Consider the following 19,241-nt stretch of genomic DNA (forward strand, 5'->3'; position numbering starts at 1 on the left):
GTAATACAGTGACACTAAATGGATTCGTTTTTGAAATCAGAGAGTGATTTGGGAGACAGCCCTGTTGTGCCAGTACAAGCCCCAATATGTCGTGAGGAAATATGATCCTGAATACATTACATTTTGATTCATAATTAGGGTTGGGTACCGAGAACCGGTGCCAATATGGCACCGGTTCCAACACGTCCGGTACCTACCGGACCGAAAAGCAACGCAGATTTCGGTACTCCCTTTCGGTGCCTGAGCCGATTTTAAATATATATATATATATTTTTACACTACACTACTGTAATGTTGCACGGTATATAGATACTAAAAAGATAGCGCGGTACCCGTACGTTAAAAACGATAAGATTTTGATGTATTGATACTTTATTAAATTAAAATAGGGCGGATCAGAGCACACTCTCTGCTCCGCTCTGTCGTCCGCCTGCATACAGAGCGGGGCTCGTGGGGGCGGGGCTTCCAGCGCTCACACACCACACACACTGCGCACACACAGAGATCGCTGGCGACACGAGCACGAGCTTTTGAACGTCCGTCCTCGGCTTGCTGGAACAAATCTCTCCCAGTTGATATTAATGATGCCGTGTAGTCCAGTAAAGCAGCAGTTTGTAGAATCCAACAGTTTCTGAGTGGAGTTCTGTTGCACACGGTCCCATCAGGCCACCTGATGCCTGTGTCTGTTCTTTAAAAAAAAAAAATATTGTTTATAGTTTGAAGTTAAAAGTTTTGAAGCTGTAGCTGTAGACAAGTGTTTTGTATGTATTTATAGTATACTTCAAACAGTTAATATATTGTTCAATTTGAAGAAGAAAAATTGCCTTGGCAATAAAAAAGTATTGGTTCAGGCACCGTTTAGGCACCGGTATCGGTTTAGCACCGGTATCGGAAAAAAACCAAACGATACCCATCCCTATTCATAATGGCAGGCAGTGATGGTTGAGGGTAAGCAGAACATGTATTTTGGTCATTTCTGCTGACAGTAGAAAAACACATATTTTACAGCCCAGTTTATTTTTTGTCATGCTATGCTTTTTTGTCATTTATTTGGTGTTTGTCCTTATTGAGACTTAGAACATGAACATAATCATCCCACAGGCAGTTTTGCAAAACAAGAAATCTTCAAAGCTTTGGTATGTGAAAAATGGTGTTCTTCTTTGTTCATTTAATAGTGGAAGATCAGAAGGAGATGCCCAGCGCTGTAAACCCAGAGCTTCGACAAAAAGAAGTAGAAATGAACTTCTTCAATCAACTGACTTCAGTTTTTAACCCTGACCTTACCACCATCTTGGCCTCGCCAACAGCAGCACACATGCATGTAAGTGTTACAGATCAGCCCTTCAGCTGCATTAGTAATTGACAACTTGGGTTAACCACAACAACTTGTTTCAATTTCTTCTCATCAGTATTTAAAAAATAAAAAAAACCTCCCTTTGATATAACTTGCCATATACAAAATTAAAATCAGCATACGGTTGTTATTAATCATGAATTTTGTTTTTTCAAAATCCCAATTCTCTCCAATTATAGGCTGAGAGTGATTGCGATGACCAAACCACAGATCAAGCTATTCAGGCCAAAATGAAAAACGCCTTTGTCTCTCAGAATGTGTCAAGCTTACAGGAACTTGGTGAGTTGTTGCTTTTTTGGAGGCCCTTTTTGGTTCACTCCATTAACAGTTAACGTGTCTTGATTCAAAAGTTTTCACAGACTGTTTGAAACACGATAAATGAACGATTCCTGAGGCTTTTGTTTATATCGGTAAAACTATATTGTGGCAGCCTTGGAAGTATTTGCCCCTGGTCAGAATATGGTTTCTATGCTGTAATTTCCAAATTGAATGTCGATTTGGAATTTCACAGAATCTTGGTTTAGTGCATTTTCCCTCGACCTTTTCAGGCCACATAACTTGTCACTAGTGTTCATTTTTTGTTCTTTTCTTACTCAAGCTAATAATTATTTTTTGTCCCATAATTTATATTCCCAGGTGGGTCTGAGAAGTTGCTACGAGTGTGCCTCAACCTGCCCTACTTTCTGCGCTACATCAACCGTTTCCAGGATGCTGTATCAGCCAACTCTTTCTTCATCATGCCTGCTACGGTGGCTGATGCCACTGCTGTCCGCAATGGGTAATTTAATAAAACAAAAAGTTCTGAAGTCAAATTTGTTATTCTTTTTTATTTCATGACAATTTATACTGTTATATTATAATGTATTTTGAAGGAGCAATATTATCAGTTTATGTTTCTGCATCTGTATTTATTTACTAGTGGATTTTGTTTTTCTCTCATTTATTTAATTACCTCTCCGTACTTGAAACCCATCCCCAGATTTCATTCACTGGTGATAGACGTAACCATGGCTTTGGACACACTCTCCCTGCCAGTACTGGAGCCCTTGACACCAGGGAGATTACTGGATATGACCGTGCTGGCTTTGAGCTGTCTCTATGCTGGTAGGTGATAACTCCCTGTCGGCCAAACATAATTATACTGTCAGTAATTCAAACTAGTAGGAATTGTAGACAGGACAGCGATGCCAAATGTCTTCTACAAAAGTCCATAAAGCAGTGCAATATGACATGTGTTTAAATGCAATGGCAGCAGCTGGAACAACCACTACTGTGCCATCCCCACTTCCATAATCCATAACTGAATGTTTTAGTATGGATTCAAATTGGTAAATGAAATGTTTTTACCCATTTAGGTGTAAGTGTGGCCACCTGCATGGCCATTCTGCAGGTGGGTAGCGGCTTGCCGCTTCGCTCAGCCACCACTGGGACGAAAGAGGAGGACTATGAAAATGATGCAGCCACAATTGTCCAGAAATGTGTGAGTATTAAGAGTACAACATTCTCAATGTATGCTCACATATTAGACACAACTTGGTGCTACATCAAGACTTTTTTCACTGACTTGTATATTGCTACTCACAAGTTTTAAATAGGCCCAGAGAGTTACTTGTTTACTGACTTCAAATGCCAAAAGGGGAGTTGAATTTGGGAGATATGTTTACCAAATTATTGTTGTTGTCTCATATTTTGGCATTGCATCCTATCTCTATCGCGAATGACTTCCTTGCAAGTATTTGTAGCAAGATACAGCACATTTAAAATAGTAACAAGTACACAATTTGTGTTTTGCAACAGCTGGAGATTTATGAAATGATTGGACAAGCCATCAGCAACTCCCGCAGAGCTGGAGGAGAGGTGAGTACTCAGGTTCAGTGCCATACAAGAGTAAAGAATAACGAGTTCAGTGTCTTTTGATTAATTTTGCCTGGGCCACTTTAGAAGTTAATTGTTTTTTAAGTTAAAGCAAAGAAATGTGTCAGATTTTTATAAAATATATTCTTGGTGATTGTTTTTTTACTTATATGTGTAATCCAGCATTACCAGAACTTCCAGCTGCTTGGAGCCTGGTGCCTATTAAACAGCCTGTACCTGATTCTTAACCTGAGCCCCACTGCCCTGGCGGATAAAGGCAAAGAGAAGGATCCCCTAGCTGCCCTGCGTGTCCGTGATATTGCTGCTCGCTCCAAAGACGGCGCAGGATCGCCTAAACTTGGTCCTGGCAAAGGGTAAATTCCCATGAAGACAAAATCAGTTGTTATAGTCTCTAGGGTCAATGTGGCTCAGTTTTGTCTTTTTTTTTAAAAATTTTATATGAAGATGTGTCATTTAAGCAATGAAATCTCATACATGTTGTTTAGTTGATTATTTATAAATTAAAAAGCAAGAACTGCATATCTCTCTGCTTATTTTATAATTACATTTTAAGAAAATAGTCACACTTGAAATGTGATTTGTGTGCATTAATTATTTTGTTGTCCTTTTCTTTCATTCCTTAAGGCACCAAGGGTTTGGTGTTTTGTCCGTTATCTTGGCAAACCACGCCATCAAACTTTTGACTTCGCTTTTCCAGGACCTGCAAGTTGAGGCTCTGCACCGCGTAAGTCGAGCAACATTCTAAATACACACACTATTGTATTTTAAAGTAAATTTCCATTATTTTACAAAATTGTACTGTTGTACTTATCACATCATATAAGCGCAAATCATTGAAGCGATTGTATACATAAAGCCTCTGCTAAAAACATTACAATGAATGTAAAAGGTCAACTTGTTTTCGTCTTTCTGTATGGCTTCTCCATTTTTTTTGGGTCAAATCATGTCCCATGTTTTACAGTAAACAAAAGGAGATATACATGTTATAGAAATAAAGTCTAGAAAATGAAATGCATGACTAAGGAAGGTTATCTTATTTGCTTTTTAAATATTGTGCTTGAAACATGCAAGGAAAACTTTAACAAACAAATGCAAAAGGAACCTTCTATTCTTTGAAAGCCATGTTTCCTGCAGGGCTGGGTGAGTGATGGGCCGCCAGCTGAGCTCAACATCATGGCACAGAGCACTTCCATCCAGAGGGTCCAAAGGCTCATTGACTCTGTCCCCCTGACCAATCTACTCTTCACCCTTCTCTTCACTTCCTACAAAAAGGTGCGCTCATTATATATATTTACATACCTGTAATTTGCATAATTGCAGGTCATTTCACCATCGCAAATAGAAAAGTGCTAGTGTTGCTTTTGGAAAAAACATACAAAAGATTAAAAGATGTAGTTTTTGTCAGCTTCCCTCAAGGGGAGCCTAATTTGCACAGCCTATGTTTCTTCCTCGAGACTTGACTTTTTAATTTGGTTTGATAAGAAAACATTTCTTCAAGTAATTACATTTTATCTGTGCAATGTGTAATGCACATGTTAATGTAGTTCAGAAAGACATAGGTGTAACTAGATACACATAGAGGCAAAACAAATACCCAGATACAACATGTAGTGGTGATTGCATGATGGAACAAACACATGAAAATACGTTGTTCTCTACATACTGACTAGCTAATACAATTAGTGTCTGATTGAAAAGAGAGTGAAGGATCAAAAAGTGTGATCATCATTAAGATTGTTGTTGTTTTTGCTTCCATTAGGCTTGTGTTCTCCAACGACAGAGGAAGGGCTCAGTCAGCAGTGATGCCAGCGCTTCTACAGATTCAAACACCTACTATGAAGATGATTTCAGCAGTACAGAGGAGGATAGCAGTCAAGGTACTTTATCATTCTGCATTTCAGCAATTACTTCAACACTTTAAAAAGCCTCCTTAAAATTGAAAGGTCATGCTAGAGTATGCACTCACATAGCAGCTTTAGGTTTGCAAAAGAAAACAAAATAATTATACCTCTGGCTCTTGTCTGGGCATAAGTTTTACTTCAAACCTTGCACTGATGATACAAGAAACAATGAACATATTGTTCATCGTATATATTGGAACAGCAGCACAAAAAGACTGGAGAATTAAACAGTTCATCTTGAAAGGAGTAGAGGACTTAGATTGACTTGGTCGGGCTGAGCTCTCTTCACACACAAAGCTCACAACAGGCCAATGGAGCGAAAGAAAATGACTAAAAGTCATATTTTATTCAAGTCGTTGACAACTCTGTTCCTGAACCACAAGTGCAACAAAGTATGGAAGGTAGTTGCAGAAAACATTGAACATAAATGAACTACAATGCTTGCAGGCTTTCAAAGCGGTATAGGGCTGTGGACTTTAAGTTAACAAAGTAACTTATTTTAGTGTTATTTGTAGCCTGTTCATGCTTGTCAATAAGGAGACAATTGTCCAGAAGGAGATACTGTCTGGCATGAATTAGTCATATTAAAATATTAACGAAGGTATTTAAAAGCAAGATTATGATTTAAGAATGTGTTTATATGACATTATGTAACTGTAGGTGTGATGGAGGCACCCTTATGCGCTCGTCACTAAATAAGTAAATTGACCAACAAGCCAATAAACAAAGCTTTGTAAAATGCCTTCGAGGTATGCCTCAGATTTACCTTCATGACCCTGTGAATGCAGGTGCTCAAAGCAGAGTCATGTTTGAGTTTGATCTCTGAGCTAGTGTCAGTGCTGTATCAGTGAGGCAGTGAAACAGGTGTGCCGTCAGTGGACCAGTCAGTCAGGTTTTGGAAGCAGTGAGAAGGGTAAACATACACACGCACACAGTACATGTCATTCAAATTTTTGTCCTTTCATCACACTCTGTGACAGTGTAGATGACAGTGTCTACTATTTCAGCAGAGAGAAGACAGGAGAAGACAAGTGCAGCTTGTGTCTCAGGTCAGCAGTTTTCTGTCCTCAGGTCAAAGACTTGGTATCCACTTCACTGTCCTAGATTCATTTTGTTATTGTTTGTCTCACAATCTAGGCTCTGAGCTATCGCCCTAATAGCTTAAAGAATGACAAAGCCACAGATGAAAAGGCTTTTTGCTAAAGTCTGAACGGTGCTTTTGACTGAAATTAACGTGATTATGACAATGTTTTGTCAAAGAGATTCATCTGTGGCTCAGTATGGTTCAAAGGACAATACCAGCAGTGTTGACATGTGGGAGCTCATTATTGTTTTTGCAAGCATTAAAACCTTAGAGCTGGGTAAAGAATAGAAAAGTTGCTGATAACAACATGAATTGTCACTGACAAACTACATTGTGTTCCTCGGCTGTGTAGAGCTGACCAAGGTGCTTTCAAGAGCTGTGTCCTAAAAACACAAATCCCCCATTTGTCATCCATTCTGTGCCCCTGCCTTGTAATACTGTGGTATTATTCTTGAACACAATAAATTCAAGTTGTGCTTGTAAACTTTGGGCTTAAACGCACTGCTACGTCTTGCTGTCAGCGGAAAGATTTGATTTTTGTATGTTGCATGCAGCTGTGAATATCAACTTAAAGTGATATTCTTTTAACACTTAAACATTGTGTCTTGTTTCTGTTTGAATTAATCTGTAGATACCTCAATTGGGTACATCTGCTGTGAGATGTTTTTCAAGTCTAATGTTGCTAAACATATATTTAATTTACTCATAGCTACTGAAATGGGCAGCCTTGTGGGGCCATCATTCAGAAGGGTAGGGGTGAGAGTTCAGTGTGTCGTCAGTTAGGTGCAAAAGGTGCAAAAGCAGACACTTCAGAAAACAAACCCCTGGCAAAAATAACTATATTTTATATTACAACCTCTCTGATGGGGAAGCTGTCAGCGCTAGTGAGGGAGGTTAAGTGATAATCTAGATGTAGTTGGGCTCCATCTCTACACACATAACTTGTTCTGTAACCAAAAATCCAGGATATAAGCAATACTTATTGTTCAGGGTGAAATGTGTTGAGTGAGTGTGGGAAGATTAAAAAACAAACAACATAGCGCAGCTGTGTTGGAGAATCCACTCTGGAGGAGGAAGGCTTGCGCAGTTATCTGTTCTCAAGATCTTTGAATAGCTAGCCGGTTTGGGATTTCTGGGAGAGGGCATCGATGATTCCATAGTTCTGGGAAACCTGGACTACATCCACACTACTACGTTTCCATTTTAAAACGCATATCTTTTGCTAACAGCCAGGTTCAATTCCGCATTTCTAGCGACATTATAATCCTTACGTAGCAGACTTCTGAAGTCACTGTTAGCAGTTTTGAAGAGGGCGATTGACAAAAAATGGAGGACTTCCTGTTGATGCTTATTTTGTTCCGCACAATTATTGTGAAGTCCACAAGGAAGCTGTAAACGAACAAAAGCATGATAAATGCTCTCCAGTATGACAGGGATTTTCAGCCACCCGGCAGACTACGAGTGTGACAACAGACAACAACGCAACCCAGGAAACGAGTGAGATGTGTTGACCAAATTTATTGACCCATAATCTAGTAAATTTAATTTGTAAGTGTTAATTTGAAAGTAAATTTGATGTCTGTATGACAGAACAAGACCTGTAGCATTGTAACTAATTGTAACTCAAATCTGTCTGTTTGAGTACATGAAGAAAAAGTATAGAGAAGGATCTCAAGAATCAAGCACGGACTTTTATTATTAAAGTATACTATAGTACTATAATACCGACACCCGCATGTCCAGTGTACGTGAATAGTCATGTGATAATCGTTTTCAGTCGTGCTAGTTGAACGGAAATCTTTTCTCTGGTTTTAAACAGAAACTTATTAGTGTGGATGTAGCCCTATGCACATGTGAGAAACGAGGAAAAACCTAGAGGGGGTTCTCTGCTAGTCACAGACTATTTATGACAAACACTACGTTTGAGCTTGAGGTACTTAGTAGCAGAACACTAGATTGATGATTGACTTCATAGTCCTGTAATCAGATCTGCCGACGTGTTTTAGGAACACGGCAGAGGCCCCTGTCTGCCAAGTCTTCAAATGAATTATTCCTGTTTCTCATGGGAGGTTGGGGACATATAATCAAAGTCTGCCATGATTACATTTTCCATGGCTTAGTTATGGCTAAAAGGTAGATGAAAACTTTTGCGGCGGCAAACCAAAGAACCTGTTAAACACCTGAAGAGGACAGCAGTCAAACTGAAGAAAGGCCTTTTGGGACTCAAAGATTTAGTTGCTTTCTTTGCTTATTCTCTTAGATGAGACAATTATATTTTAATTTCTATGTTCATTTTCATCAGTTCAGAGAAAAGTGATTTAAAAATAGTCACTGAAATTGAATCACATAGAATGTTTTAATGTTTTAGTGACTTTGTCATTAGACATTCATATTTTCTTTAAATTTGTAGCTGGTGTATGTTGCTCTTGCCTACAAATTTAAATATATATGATGCCTGTGACCCGTTGATTCTAACACAATGCTTTCTGCTATGTAATAATGCAGCAGTGGAGTTTTTAGTTCAGCAGATAATTTTCAGCTGCCATTCGAGTCTAAATATGTGTCAGTGTCCTGAATAGCATTGTCTGTTTAATTGGTGCCAGCAGCATGTATTAATATACTAATACGTGGAACTAGAGTTTCATAAGGGACCACTACAGCATGAGCCCTATCCTATCATTTCACTGCCTGTTGTAATGGCAAGTATATTGATAAAAAAGGGAAATACAATGCAAGTAAATACAATGAATGAGCTTTTCCTTATTGCCAATGAGGGCAATTAAAAGTGAATGTCTTGAGAAAAACCCTCAGGAGAAAAAGTTTTAGTTTTCTTTAAGTGGATATTCACCAACAGGATGTCTATATGTTCACTCTTTACTGCTGTCTTTGGCTCGTGTCCACCGCCTTCACAGTGTCATAGGTGTCACTAGGTTAAAGCTTTTTACATTTTGTCTTTTGGTCACCACTACCACTCCACACACATCTTGTGAGTCTTGGGACATTTCTCACTCAAAGAAATTCATATACATTATTTGTCTGCAGATGATGACAGTGAACCCATCTTGGGGCTGTGGTTTGAAGAGACAATTTCGCCCACCAAAGACAAAGTCGCTCCCCCACCGCCTCCACCACCCCCACCTCTGGAGACCTCTCCCAGACTAAAGAGCCCCAGCAAGCAGAATCCAAGTGAGAATGGCAACATCTTAGCTGGACGTAAAGACCCAGAACTGGTGAGGACTGATTTTTGTGTTCCTACAACCTACAGAATAATGTATTAATAGTCCTGCGCAAACGGCACATGCATTTATTAAAAAATGTTTAGCGTACCTGTATTTAGGTCTCTAATTGTACAACCTGCCTGAGGAGATAAGACTTGTAGAATCAGTAATCTCTTTTTAATCACTTCTTAAAACTCAATTTTACAGACTGACTTTTATGTGATGCCGTCGCTTTACGTTGTTATATTTTATTGTTGATTTTCCTCAATTATTTTATATATTATTATTGTTATTGCTAACCGCTTTATGAAGGTTTATCGGTTTGAATGTGTCAAGCCAGCAACTCGATCTATTTTTCTTTCTTCCTAAAGTTCCTCAGTTTAGCCTCCAGCATTCTGAACTTCATCACCACCTCAATGCTCAAGTCCAGGAACAACTTCATCCGCAACTACCTGAGCGTGTCTCTGACAGAGCAGCACATGGCTACACTAGCCAGCATCATCAAAGATGTGGACAAAGATGTCAAAGGTACACTAGAAATATAACTGCTTATCATGAAAATGATCAAAAATGTTACCTGTGTTGGCTTGTTAGCTAATGAATGCTGTAGAAGGCAAAGCATGCTGCAAGGATTAATGCATTTGCTTCTCCTCAGGCTCCTCAGATGAAGCGTTTTCTTTAGCGCTGTATCATTTCAACCACACCCTGGTAACATCAGATCTTCCATCGCCAGCCCTGCAGGTAAGAGGAATTTGTTTGTTCTGCCAGTATCTACTCTGCAAGTAACTCATTAATTAACCTTTTATTTATTAATTGCTTGTTCAATGTCAGACTTATTATTGTATCTCTTGTACTTTTCAGAGCACCCTTCTTCAGCAGTTAGGTGTTGCACCCTTTTCAGAGGGTCCCTGGCCTCTGTACATTCAACCTCAATCATTATCGGTGCTCTCCAGACTTCTTCTCATATGGCAGCACAAAGCAAGCTTGCAAGGAGAGCCAGATGTACCAGAGTGTATGAAAGTTTGGGAAAGGTAAGGCAACCATTGCAGTTCTCTTCTGGTTCATATGCTCAATAAAGTGGTTTAAAGTTTCCCATGATGTTGTTAGTATTGTGTCACCAACTTTGTGTATACTTGGACAAGCCGGGATTATGTCATTTACTGGCGCAAGCACCTCAATCCAGCTTCACTACGGAAAGCATCAAGCACACATTAGAGATAATGGGTGAAAAGGCCATTTTAAGTGAAACAGTATTTCAGTATCCACCAATATTAGTGAACAAAGGGGACACACCTTTTACAGTGCTGTGGTTTGCAAAACTGTGGGAATAGATAGACATGTGCTTGTTAAAACATATACTAGCTTATAATTGCACACATTTTATTATAGTTTTTCTCATTTCTCTTTTCTGCTACCTTTCCTTTCCTGCTCTTTAGATTTTTGGGAACATTGAAGCAGCACACCATTCAGAGTTCTGTGCATGGAGAAGACGACCTTAATGTAGAGCACCTCCAGCTCCTACTGCTCCTTTTCCACAATCTGTCAGAGCGCGGGCGGCGGTCCGTCCTGACTCTGGTCACCCAAGCCATCACTGAAGTGGCACAGAGCAAAGACTCCCAGCTGAAGGCCGTACCTCTCAACCTGGCCCGCCTCTGTCTGGTGTTTGACTACCTGCTGCGCCACTACTCAAAGGCGCCGTTGTACCTTTTTGAACAGGTTAACTGCTTATTTTGGATTGTCTTGTCCTGATGAATAACATAGATTAAGCGCAGATCTATCCATTTGATTTCTATATTTGTTACTTTATTTTATACTAAGTAAAATACTGTCCAGCAAATTAATTAATTGAATCTTTCACCAATCCAGAGCAACCTTAAAGATCCCATCCTGAATCTATGCCTAATTTGAGTATAAGAATATCCCCACTGTCCCTTTTCCATTCATTTATTTTAGAGCAGGTTTTGGCTACTTATTTCTATGGTTTGCAGATTCGGTAAATTGTTGTTTTGAGTTATTTGATTTACCTGCCAAAAAAGCCCCAAAAGGGTGGTAGTATAAATCTTCTGTATTCCAATGCTAAATCTTTGAATAAGCTTCTCTCTCATGAACACTATTTATAGGTGCAGTATAACCTCCTAACCCCACCATCCACTGGGCCGAGTTCTATTCAGGAAGGGGGCAAACGCAACGGCGTCCCACTTTACTACGGATTTAAAGAGGTGGAGGAGAACTGGGCCAAACACTGTTCCACAGGTAAAACCAATGACGGAAATATATATTTTTAACCACTGGCCAGAGCATGACACATTGTTTTTACACATGTGCTCAATTCTGTGCCATTATGTAGAACTACCTGGGTCACTCACTTTTACTGTTCCTGTCATCGTTTGCTGAACAGTGTTTGTGGTAGGTGACGTACAGATGGCAACGTCTTGGTCTCAAAAGTGAAGCCATTGCGGTGCCTTTTAAAACTAGCATTCTTTCTAATAGCTAGAGAGCTAAAAGAAGTCTGATTGTATAGAAGTCTACAAGAAAATGACCCTACTTCTCGCTTGATTTATTAATTCAGTAAACATGAGTGCATGGTCTCAAATGTTAGTTTCAAGTCTTCTTCAATATAGAATGATGTTCATTTAGTAAATTATAGTCCCATTTAAATTAAGTAGACGATAAAGCAGGGTACGCTTTAGGTTGTGGCTACCTTGTGATTGACCTTTTTGGTCGCCTAAAAATGTCGTCTTCAGCGTTTGGTTGCAAAATGTCGACATGTATTTAAAGTAGTCTGGGTTTTTGTGTGTTATCTGTGAGGAAGATGTGGCTGTGGTGGTAGTAGATGAGAAAATAATCTGTTCTGTTTTCCTACATTTTAACCTCTCTTAGATTCAAACGTTCAGCCCAAATTCTACTGCGTTCTGTCCCCTGAAACATCTGAAGATGATATCAGCAGACTGGACAGCAAGGTGAGACTTTGGCCACTTGTGACTGGTTGTATATGAACAATTTAAATTGTATTAAAACATAACTCTTCTTTCCATGACAGGTCTTTCCAAAGCTGTTCAATGGAGCAGTAAAATACGATGAACTGTATGCATGGCTCATCTCACTCCTGGTTGCAGGCTCTCAGTTTGACACGGCAAGAAGACAGGAGAGCAAGCCAATCACTCCGATGGTGAGAACACACCACATGAACAAACCATGAATAGGGTAAACTAGTCCATGATGCAGGTGTCATCCCAGTATTGCTCAGTGTTTTCACATACCAACTCTTTGTGGCTCCACCTTTTCTTATTTATCATTCACTGACAATATTTAAAATGTAATCAGTGCAGTTGCTTACCTCCATGACTGAGACCGCTCTTCTGTAATGATTTTCTTTTCTTTTTTTTACTTTAAAAGCCTTTTAATGTTAAGCATGACTCGGCAGTTTGAATGAATAGTAACTTATTGGTCTTCAGCCCTGACATTAACTGAAAGAAGATTGGAAAACAGTGCATGTTTGTTTATCAACCTGTACAGGAGGCATGCTCCCTTCAGTATTACTTCTTAATACTGTGGAGGATCCTGGGTGTTTTACCACCGTCGAAAGCCTACATGGAGCAGCTGAAGACTGGCTGCAGCGATCCCAGTGAGAGTGACATCCTGCACACACTGCGATGGTCCTCGCGTCTCCGGGTGTCTACCTACGTGAACTGGATCAAGGTCTGTTGATACCTGATAGTCCTAGTGAATGCTAAAGAACATGGTTGATGCCAAAACAAATCATTTACTTAAAAAAATATTAAACTCAACCTTTTTCACAGCTGATGTCCAATGTTATTAGTATTTTTGATTATTCTACTCATCAATCTTCTGGCAATTGTTTTACATATTCCCAAAAAAATCTGTTGATATAGAGATTAGCATTTATGAAATGATTGACATCTTGATTTCTGATTTACACAATATTCTGTACATTGTCCATAATCGTGCTATGTAATATCATAGTCTTTTTTTGAATTTTGTATTGTGGTTTATTTTAATGTTTGACTATCCCCATGTCATCACTGACAGGAACACTTGGTGAAGCAGGGAATGACAGCGGATCAAGCAGCCTCTCTAGTTGAGATGACTGCTGCTAAGTGCAGCACTGTTAAATATGATGTGGAGCTAGCAGAGGAGTACATTGCTAGACAGGTAATGATTACAACATAACCATTGTGGATTTTCGTTTTTTTGAAGTTTTCAAAACCAAGTTTTGAGCATGACTGTCACTCTGTGATAACTTGGTTCTGTTGCAGATTTCTACTTTCTCCAGTGTCGACCCAAACGCCATCCTTCCACTGAATCAGTTACCCTCTCTACAAGCCATCTACACACTGGATGCTGTCATCTCAAAAGTGCAGGTTTCTCTAGATGAGCATTTGTCCAAGGTTGCCATTGAAGCAGATGCACAAAAGACATCTGAGATCACAAAGAACCTACTGCCTGCCACACTACAGCTCACTGATGTTTACACAGCCTTCACGAGGTGAGAAAACGATCAGTCATTATAAGTGTTAAACCGAAACTACAGAGGACATTTTTATTTTATTTCATTACATCCTTTACTATAGAGCTTTTACGCTGCCATTTTGCGAGCAGCATCAGAGCAGTATAATACATGCACTAGGTCAAACATTATTTTCCAAGATTTCTAGACAAACGGTACGTCAGGGTGTTTTTGATTTTATACTATTAGTTGGTGTTTAACTGTAAACTTGCTTCAAACCTAAAAAACAAGGCTCAAGCAGTAAATAATGTCTGTTTATCTGAATAAAATGAATGAGAAACAATCTTTTCATGACCAGGTCTTACCTGTTGATGAACATCCCAGAGGAAGGAGAGAACAAGCTGACAGATGCCAAGCTCCAAGGTTATGCTGCGGTTCTGTCCATTGGCTCCACCCGCTGCAAAGCCAACCAGCTGGGTATGTGAAACAATTACTCAAGAACTAAATTGTAAAATGGTACATTCACTTTCACAACCTTTCTGTACACTCACTGTCTTAGCCTAAACTATTACTCTTTTGAAACTCCACAGGTCATAGTATTATGCAGAACTTACCATCGGCTGTACAGACAATATGTGAGACTTGGAACGGCATCCACACTAATGAATTCCCAAACATTGGCTCATGGGTACGTGAGTCTCATTGATTATGGTTCAGCGTGACTGTATGGGGAGTTGGCAATCTACTCACCATATCGTTTTCTTCTAGCCTTTTCTTATACCATTGGGCTGGTACTAGGCCATTGACTATGAGGGGCTTGAATGATGATTGTAAATGTAATATTTTTTTGACCACCCACCCACTTCAGCACTGAAGAGAAATAGTCAAAATGCTACATCCAAACACTGTGCTGTTGACTTTGGCTAAGCTGTTTCAGAGCAACTGTATCTATGTGTTGCTGTGCTTTTGTTGGTCTGTACACATTTATTTATTTATTTAGACCACTAGTATAATGCACTGTCCTATCTATGTCTAGTGATTGTGTTATAGGCATCTGATTTTAAATGATGCATCTTATCCAACATATTGCCTAAAAGCTATTAAAAACATTTCAATCCAATATAATGAATTATTAAAATATCAAGATATAACTTGCTGATATTGCCCTGCCCTTCTAGGGTTGCCATTTAAAAACACTAACACAAATCTTTACAGCAATTATGCGACTAATAGCCATGTGTGTTTTTTTCTTTCTCAGCGAAATGCGTTTGCCAATGACACCATTCCATCTGAGAGCTACATCAGTGCCATCCAAGCGGCTCACCTGGGCACATTGAGTTGTCAGTCCTTGCCTCTGGCCTCTTCTCTTAAACACATCTTACTCTCTTTAGTTCGCCTCACTGGCGACCTCATTGTGTAAGTGCTTGTCAAATCTGAGTCGATTTTTTTTTTTCTTTTCTTCTGAAAACAACTGTAAACTTAATTTAATGCTTTGCATGTTCTATTCAGCACAGAGGAGCTGAATCCTTCGCAGGTTGTGCGCACTCTGCTGCCCCTCCTCCTGGAGAGTAGCACAGAGAGCGTGGCTGAGATTAGCAGCACCTCACTGGAGCGCATCCTCGGCCCATCAGAATCAGACGCCTTCCTAGCCCGCATCTATGAGCGTTTGGTGACCGGGTGTTACAACATCATTGCCAATCACTCAGACCCAACCAGGTATGCCGTGTATAATATGATAATTAAATATCATAATATATAAATCAGAATATGTTTCATATTTACATGAAACCACTGTATGGTGTGAAACGGCTGTTTTGTATTGCTTAACCCACGCCCCACTGTGGAGCTTTTAGCCGGTTTTAGCATATTATCCTCTTTTATTTGCCTGCGCATTTTCTGTTCCCTTGATTCTCACTGCGCTCATCAATCTTGGATACTTTTTTAGTGGTTTGGATGAGTCTGTCCTTGAGGAATGCCTTCAGTACCTTGAGAAGCAGCTTGAGAACGTTCAAGTCCGCAAGGCCATGGAAGAGTTCTTTTCATTTAGGTATGTGCTCAACTGATGACACAGGCTGCATTGTTGCATATTTATACTGCTACCTCACATATTCTGTGCGCCTTTTTTTCCAGCGGTGAGCTTGTCCAGATTATGATGGCGACAGCCAATGAAAATCTATCAGCAAAGTTCTGCAACAGGGTGCTGAAATTCTTCACCAAGCTTTTCCAGCTCAGTAAGTCTACCGTTCATTTCAATCACGAAAAATCTTTCACAAGGCTGATGTATGCTTCAAATTAACAGATTTATACGAATTGTTGACTTAACATGTAAAAGTGTTGAGTGCCGTTATGAATGGATTTGAAGGCACAGTGACAAGCCTCTCGTCAGAGAGGAGGGGGACAAAAATACTTTGTCCACTCCAGGCAAACGGCTGCGTAAAGTGGCAGAGCTTTTTTGATTGCATGTTGTACCATATTCTAATGTTGGAAGGGTTTGGAAAAGGGGCTTTCAAGCACTGTTCACTGTTCTAACAAATACTTTGTTTAAAGCATACTGAAGCCTTGTCAAAAATCAAATCAGAAAGCTTAAAGGGTTCAGATACAACCGTTTTTTTTCAATGAGCCTAAATCTCATGGTGATTCTGTCCATTCCAGCGGAGAAGAGCCCAAACCCCAGTCTGTTGTGTCTGTGTGGCACTCTGGCCCAGCTGGCCTGTGTGGAGCCCTCGCGTCTTCAGTCCTGGCTGACGCGCATGACGGCCACCCCACCAAAAGACTCCGAGCAGCTGGAAATTGTGCAAGAAAACCGACAGCTCCTGCAAGTGCTCACCACTCATATTGTGCGTGACAACAGCCAGGTGGGCGAAGGCGTGTGCACTGTCCTCCTCAGCACACTCATTCCTATGGCAACAGACATGCTGGCCAATGGTGATGGAACAGGCTTTCCTGAGCTCATGGTCATCATGGCCACACTTGCCAGTGCTGGACAGGGGGCCGGTCACCTGCAACTGCACAGGGCAGCTATCGACTGGCTGACCAGATGGTAAGAAATGTATTTCAATGGCATGCTGTTGCCAGATCAGATATCACCATTAAAAACTGCTAGATAAAAGGACTCTCATAAAAAAAATTGTGAATTTTTTTTTTTTTCTCTGCAGCAAAAAGTATTTAACACAGAAGAATGTTGTGGAAAAAGTGAGCTCAAACTTATCCCAAGGAAAGGTATGTTTGTTATTTTGTATATTTCACAAGTTTATATAAGTGCCTTATTTAGACTTCATCCAGGTGTAATTCCATTTAAAACACTGCTAGTGTGTAATTTGCCATTTCCAAAATGAGCATTGTTTGTTTACCATTAACGGTCAACTAATTGATTCACCTGTTTCTTGATTTCAGCACGCCAGTATGCTGGAATGCTCGTGCCACATCATCTCTTATCTGGCTGATGTGATGAATGCCTTGCGACAAAGCAGTGGCCAAGGCACATCAGCAATACTGATGGAGGGAGAGGAGAAGGCCATGGAAGTGGACTCTGACTGGGTGGAGGAACTTGCAGTAGAGGAGGATGATTCCCAAGCAGAGGACTCTGTGAGATCTCATCCCTTATGTCTCCCTTTATGTCTCTCCTCTTGAAACAGGGCCTTGATTTGTAAATGCTCAGCATACAGACCTGAACAGAAATAGCTTTGAAATTGTTGTGAAAACAACTGCATTTTACTTAAGTAATTAGGTACGAGATGCAGTACTGTATCGTCAATAATGTACTGTTCAAGGGTGTTGTTAGGCCCGACGCGCAGCAGAGGGCCGGCAAACCCTTGAACTGTCTCGAGTACCTTATTGCTTTTATAATACGGTTACCTGCGACTTTATAAATAGTAATTGTAGTAGTTGTGTATTGCATTTCAGCGACAGAGAAAATAGTCCCGTATGTGTTGCCGCCATACACATAAGGGACGCACATACAGGACTATAAAACTGACCAGTTGAAAGCAGGGTGGAGGATGACACCAATGTAAAGAAGTGCTCTCGCTGCTTCTGTCCGTATTTTCTCCGTCATTTTTCGCCTCCATGATGTTTAGAGAACTTGCCTCTTGTCAGGAAATTACCGACGTAATTATCTCTCACTGGAAATTATCCCGATTTTGTGATCAAACCCTTTTCATTCCTCATCTTAGTTTCCGGTTTTATGCACTCGCTCCCCGCTAACTAGTCTGCTCTCAGAGCGTTATCTGCTCTGCTCTCCTGATTGTGAGCCGTATCAACGTTTGACTGTACAGCAGGAACAGGGACCACAAATACATCATTCACCGCTGACACTCATCAAAAGTCATTCCCCCCAAAATATCAAAGTTTACACGAAACATGTTTGGTAACTGTCAAGCTTGAAATGACAACTAACGGTCGCGCAATTTAAATCTACCTGTTATTTTAAGTGCCCACTGATATAGAACGCTCTAAATGTAAACAGGCTGTACAGTACTTTATGGCTGAATAAAGTACACCGCGTGACTCACTCTCAACCAATCAGAATGCTTGATTTGATCTACCCGTATTATAATTAACAGTAATGGTAAACGTACAGTTCCAATAGAACAAAAATAACATATAATGGGTTTTACCTTTTTTAGTAATTTCCAAAGGCAGTATTAAACAATTTCTTTATCCAAATGCCAGGACTTCTGTTCGGGTTAAATGGAACAATACATCTTAACATGTTTTTTGTTGTTTTACAGGATGAAGACTCACTTTGCAACAAACTCTGCACCTTCACCATTACTCAGAAGGAGTTCATGAACCAGCACTGGTAAAGAAGAGTTTATTGTTCCCTGGGACTTTGGTTTTATTCTTAAATGAGACCATGATTTGGTTATTTTAATCTTGATCAAGTTGGAGGAGGCTTCAACAGGTCATGGGACGGTCTTTTGGTGCAAACTACGAGGCTGTTGTACCTGAAAAAAGAGTTGTCACACATGACACCTTAAATAACCCAGATTGCTTATAGGGAAGTCAACTAGTGAACTTATTACTGATTAAACAGCTTTGTTTTGATTTCCTAACACTTTGTTTTATTTGTTTGTGTCCGTCATGCACATACATCAATTAGATTTAGATCGTCATGAGTTAAAATGCCTTTATGTAGAAATCTAGAGTCTTGTCCTCTTCCTTTTCACTCTGCAGGTACCACTGTCACACCTGTAAGATGGTGGATGGGGTAGGTGTGTGCACAGTGTGCGCCAAGGTCTGTCACAAAGACCATGAGATCTCCTATGCCAAATATGGCTCTTTCTTCTGTGACTGCGGTGCCAAAGAGGATGGCAGCTGCCAGGTGAGACCGAATACCTCA

At 40.0% G+C, this 19,241-nt stretch overlaps 1 protein-coding gene across 1 annotated transcript in view; it reads left to right on the forward strand.

Moving 5' to 3' along the window:
* ubr4 (ubiquitin protein ligase E3 component n-recognin 4) overlaps positions 1-19,241 on the forward strand; it is a gene marked incomplete at its 5' end in the record, with an annotated part of 54,514 nt that overhangs the window by 4,238 nt on the left and 31,035 nt on the right. Inside the window, 32 exons of the mRNA XM_079226088.1 lie at positions 1,176-1,321; positions 1,534-1,633; positions 1,991-2,132; positions 2,334-2,458; positions 2,710-2,834; positions 3,152-3,211; positions 3,392-3,582; positions 3,854-3,953; positions 4,364-4,501; positions 4,989-5,106; positions 9,257-9,444; positions 9,804-9,960; positions 10,088-10,173; positions 10,294-10,463; positions 10,869-11,148; positions 11,553-11,685; positions 12,313-12,392; positions 12,473-12,601; positions 12,949-13,131; positions 13,483-13,605; positions 13,710-13,939; positions 14,259-14,377; positions 14,491-14,588; positions 15,159-15,316; positions 15,410-15,616; positions 15,846-15,947; positions 16,031-16,131; positions 16,553-16,940; positions 17,056-17,119; positions 17,294-17,485; positions 18,631-18,701; positions 19,076-19,223. Coding sequence (XP_079082214.1) covers positions 1,176-1,321; positions 1,534-1,633; positions 1,991-2,132; positions 2,334-2,458; positions 2,710-2,834; positions 3,152-3,211; positions 3,392-3,582; positions 3,854-3,953; positions 4,364-4,501; positions 4,989-5,106; positions 9,257-9,444; positions 9,804-9,960; positions 10,088-10,173; positions 10,294-10,463; positions 10,869-11,148; positions 11,553-11,685; positions 12,313-12,392; positions 12,473-12,601; positions 12,949-13,131; positions 13,483-13,605; positions 13,710-13,939; positions 14,259-14,377; positions 14,491-14,588; positions 15,159-15,316; positions 15,410-15,616; positions 15,846-15,947; positions 16,031-16,131; positions 16,553-16,940; positions 17,056-17,119; positions 17,294-17,485; positions 18,631-18,701; positions 19,076-19,223 — 4,652 coding nt within the window. The remainder of the gene's footprint in view (positions 1-1,175; positions 1,322-1,533; positions 1,634-1,990; positions 2,133-2,333; positions 2,459-2,709; positions 2,835-3,151; positions 3,212-3,391; positions 3,583-3,853; positions 3,954-4,363; positions 4,502-4,988; positions 5,107-9,256; positions 9,445-9,803; positions 9,961-10,087; positions 10,174-10,293; positions 10,464-10,868; positions 11,149-11,552; positions 11,686-12,312; positions 12,393-12,472; positions 12,602-12,948; positions 13,132-13,482; positions 13,606-13,709; positions 13,940-14,258; positions 14,378-14,490; positions 14,589-15,158; positions 15,317-15,409; positions 15,617-15,845; positions 15,948-16,030; positions 16,132-16,552; positions 16,941-17,055; positions 17,120-17,293; positions 17,486-18,630; positions 18,702-19,075; positions 19,224-19,241) is intronic.

This window comes from Taurulus bubalis (assembly GCF_910589615.1).
Source record: "Taurulus bubalis genome assembly, chromosome: 11".
Taxonomy (NCBI): Eukaryota; Metazoa; Chordata; class Actinopteri; order Perciformes; family Cottidae; genus Taurulus; species Taurulus bubalis.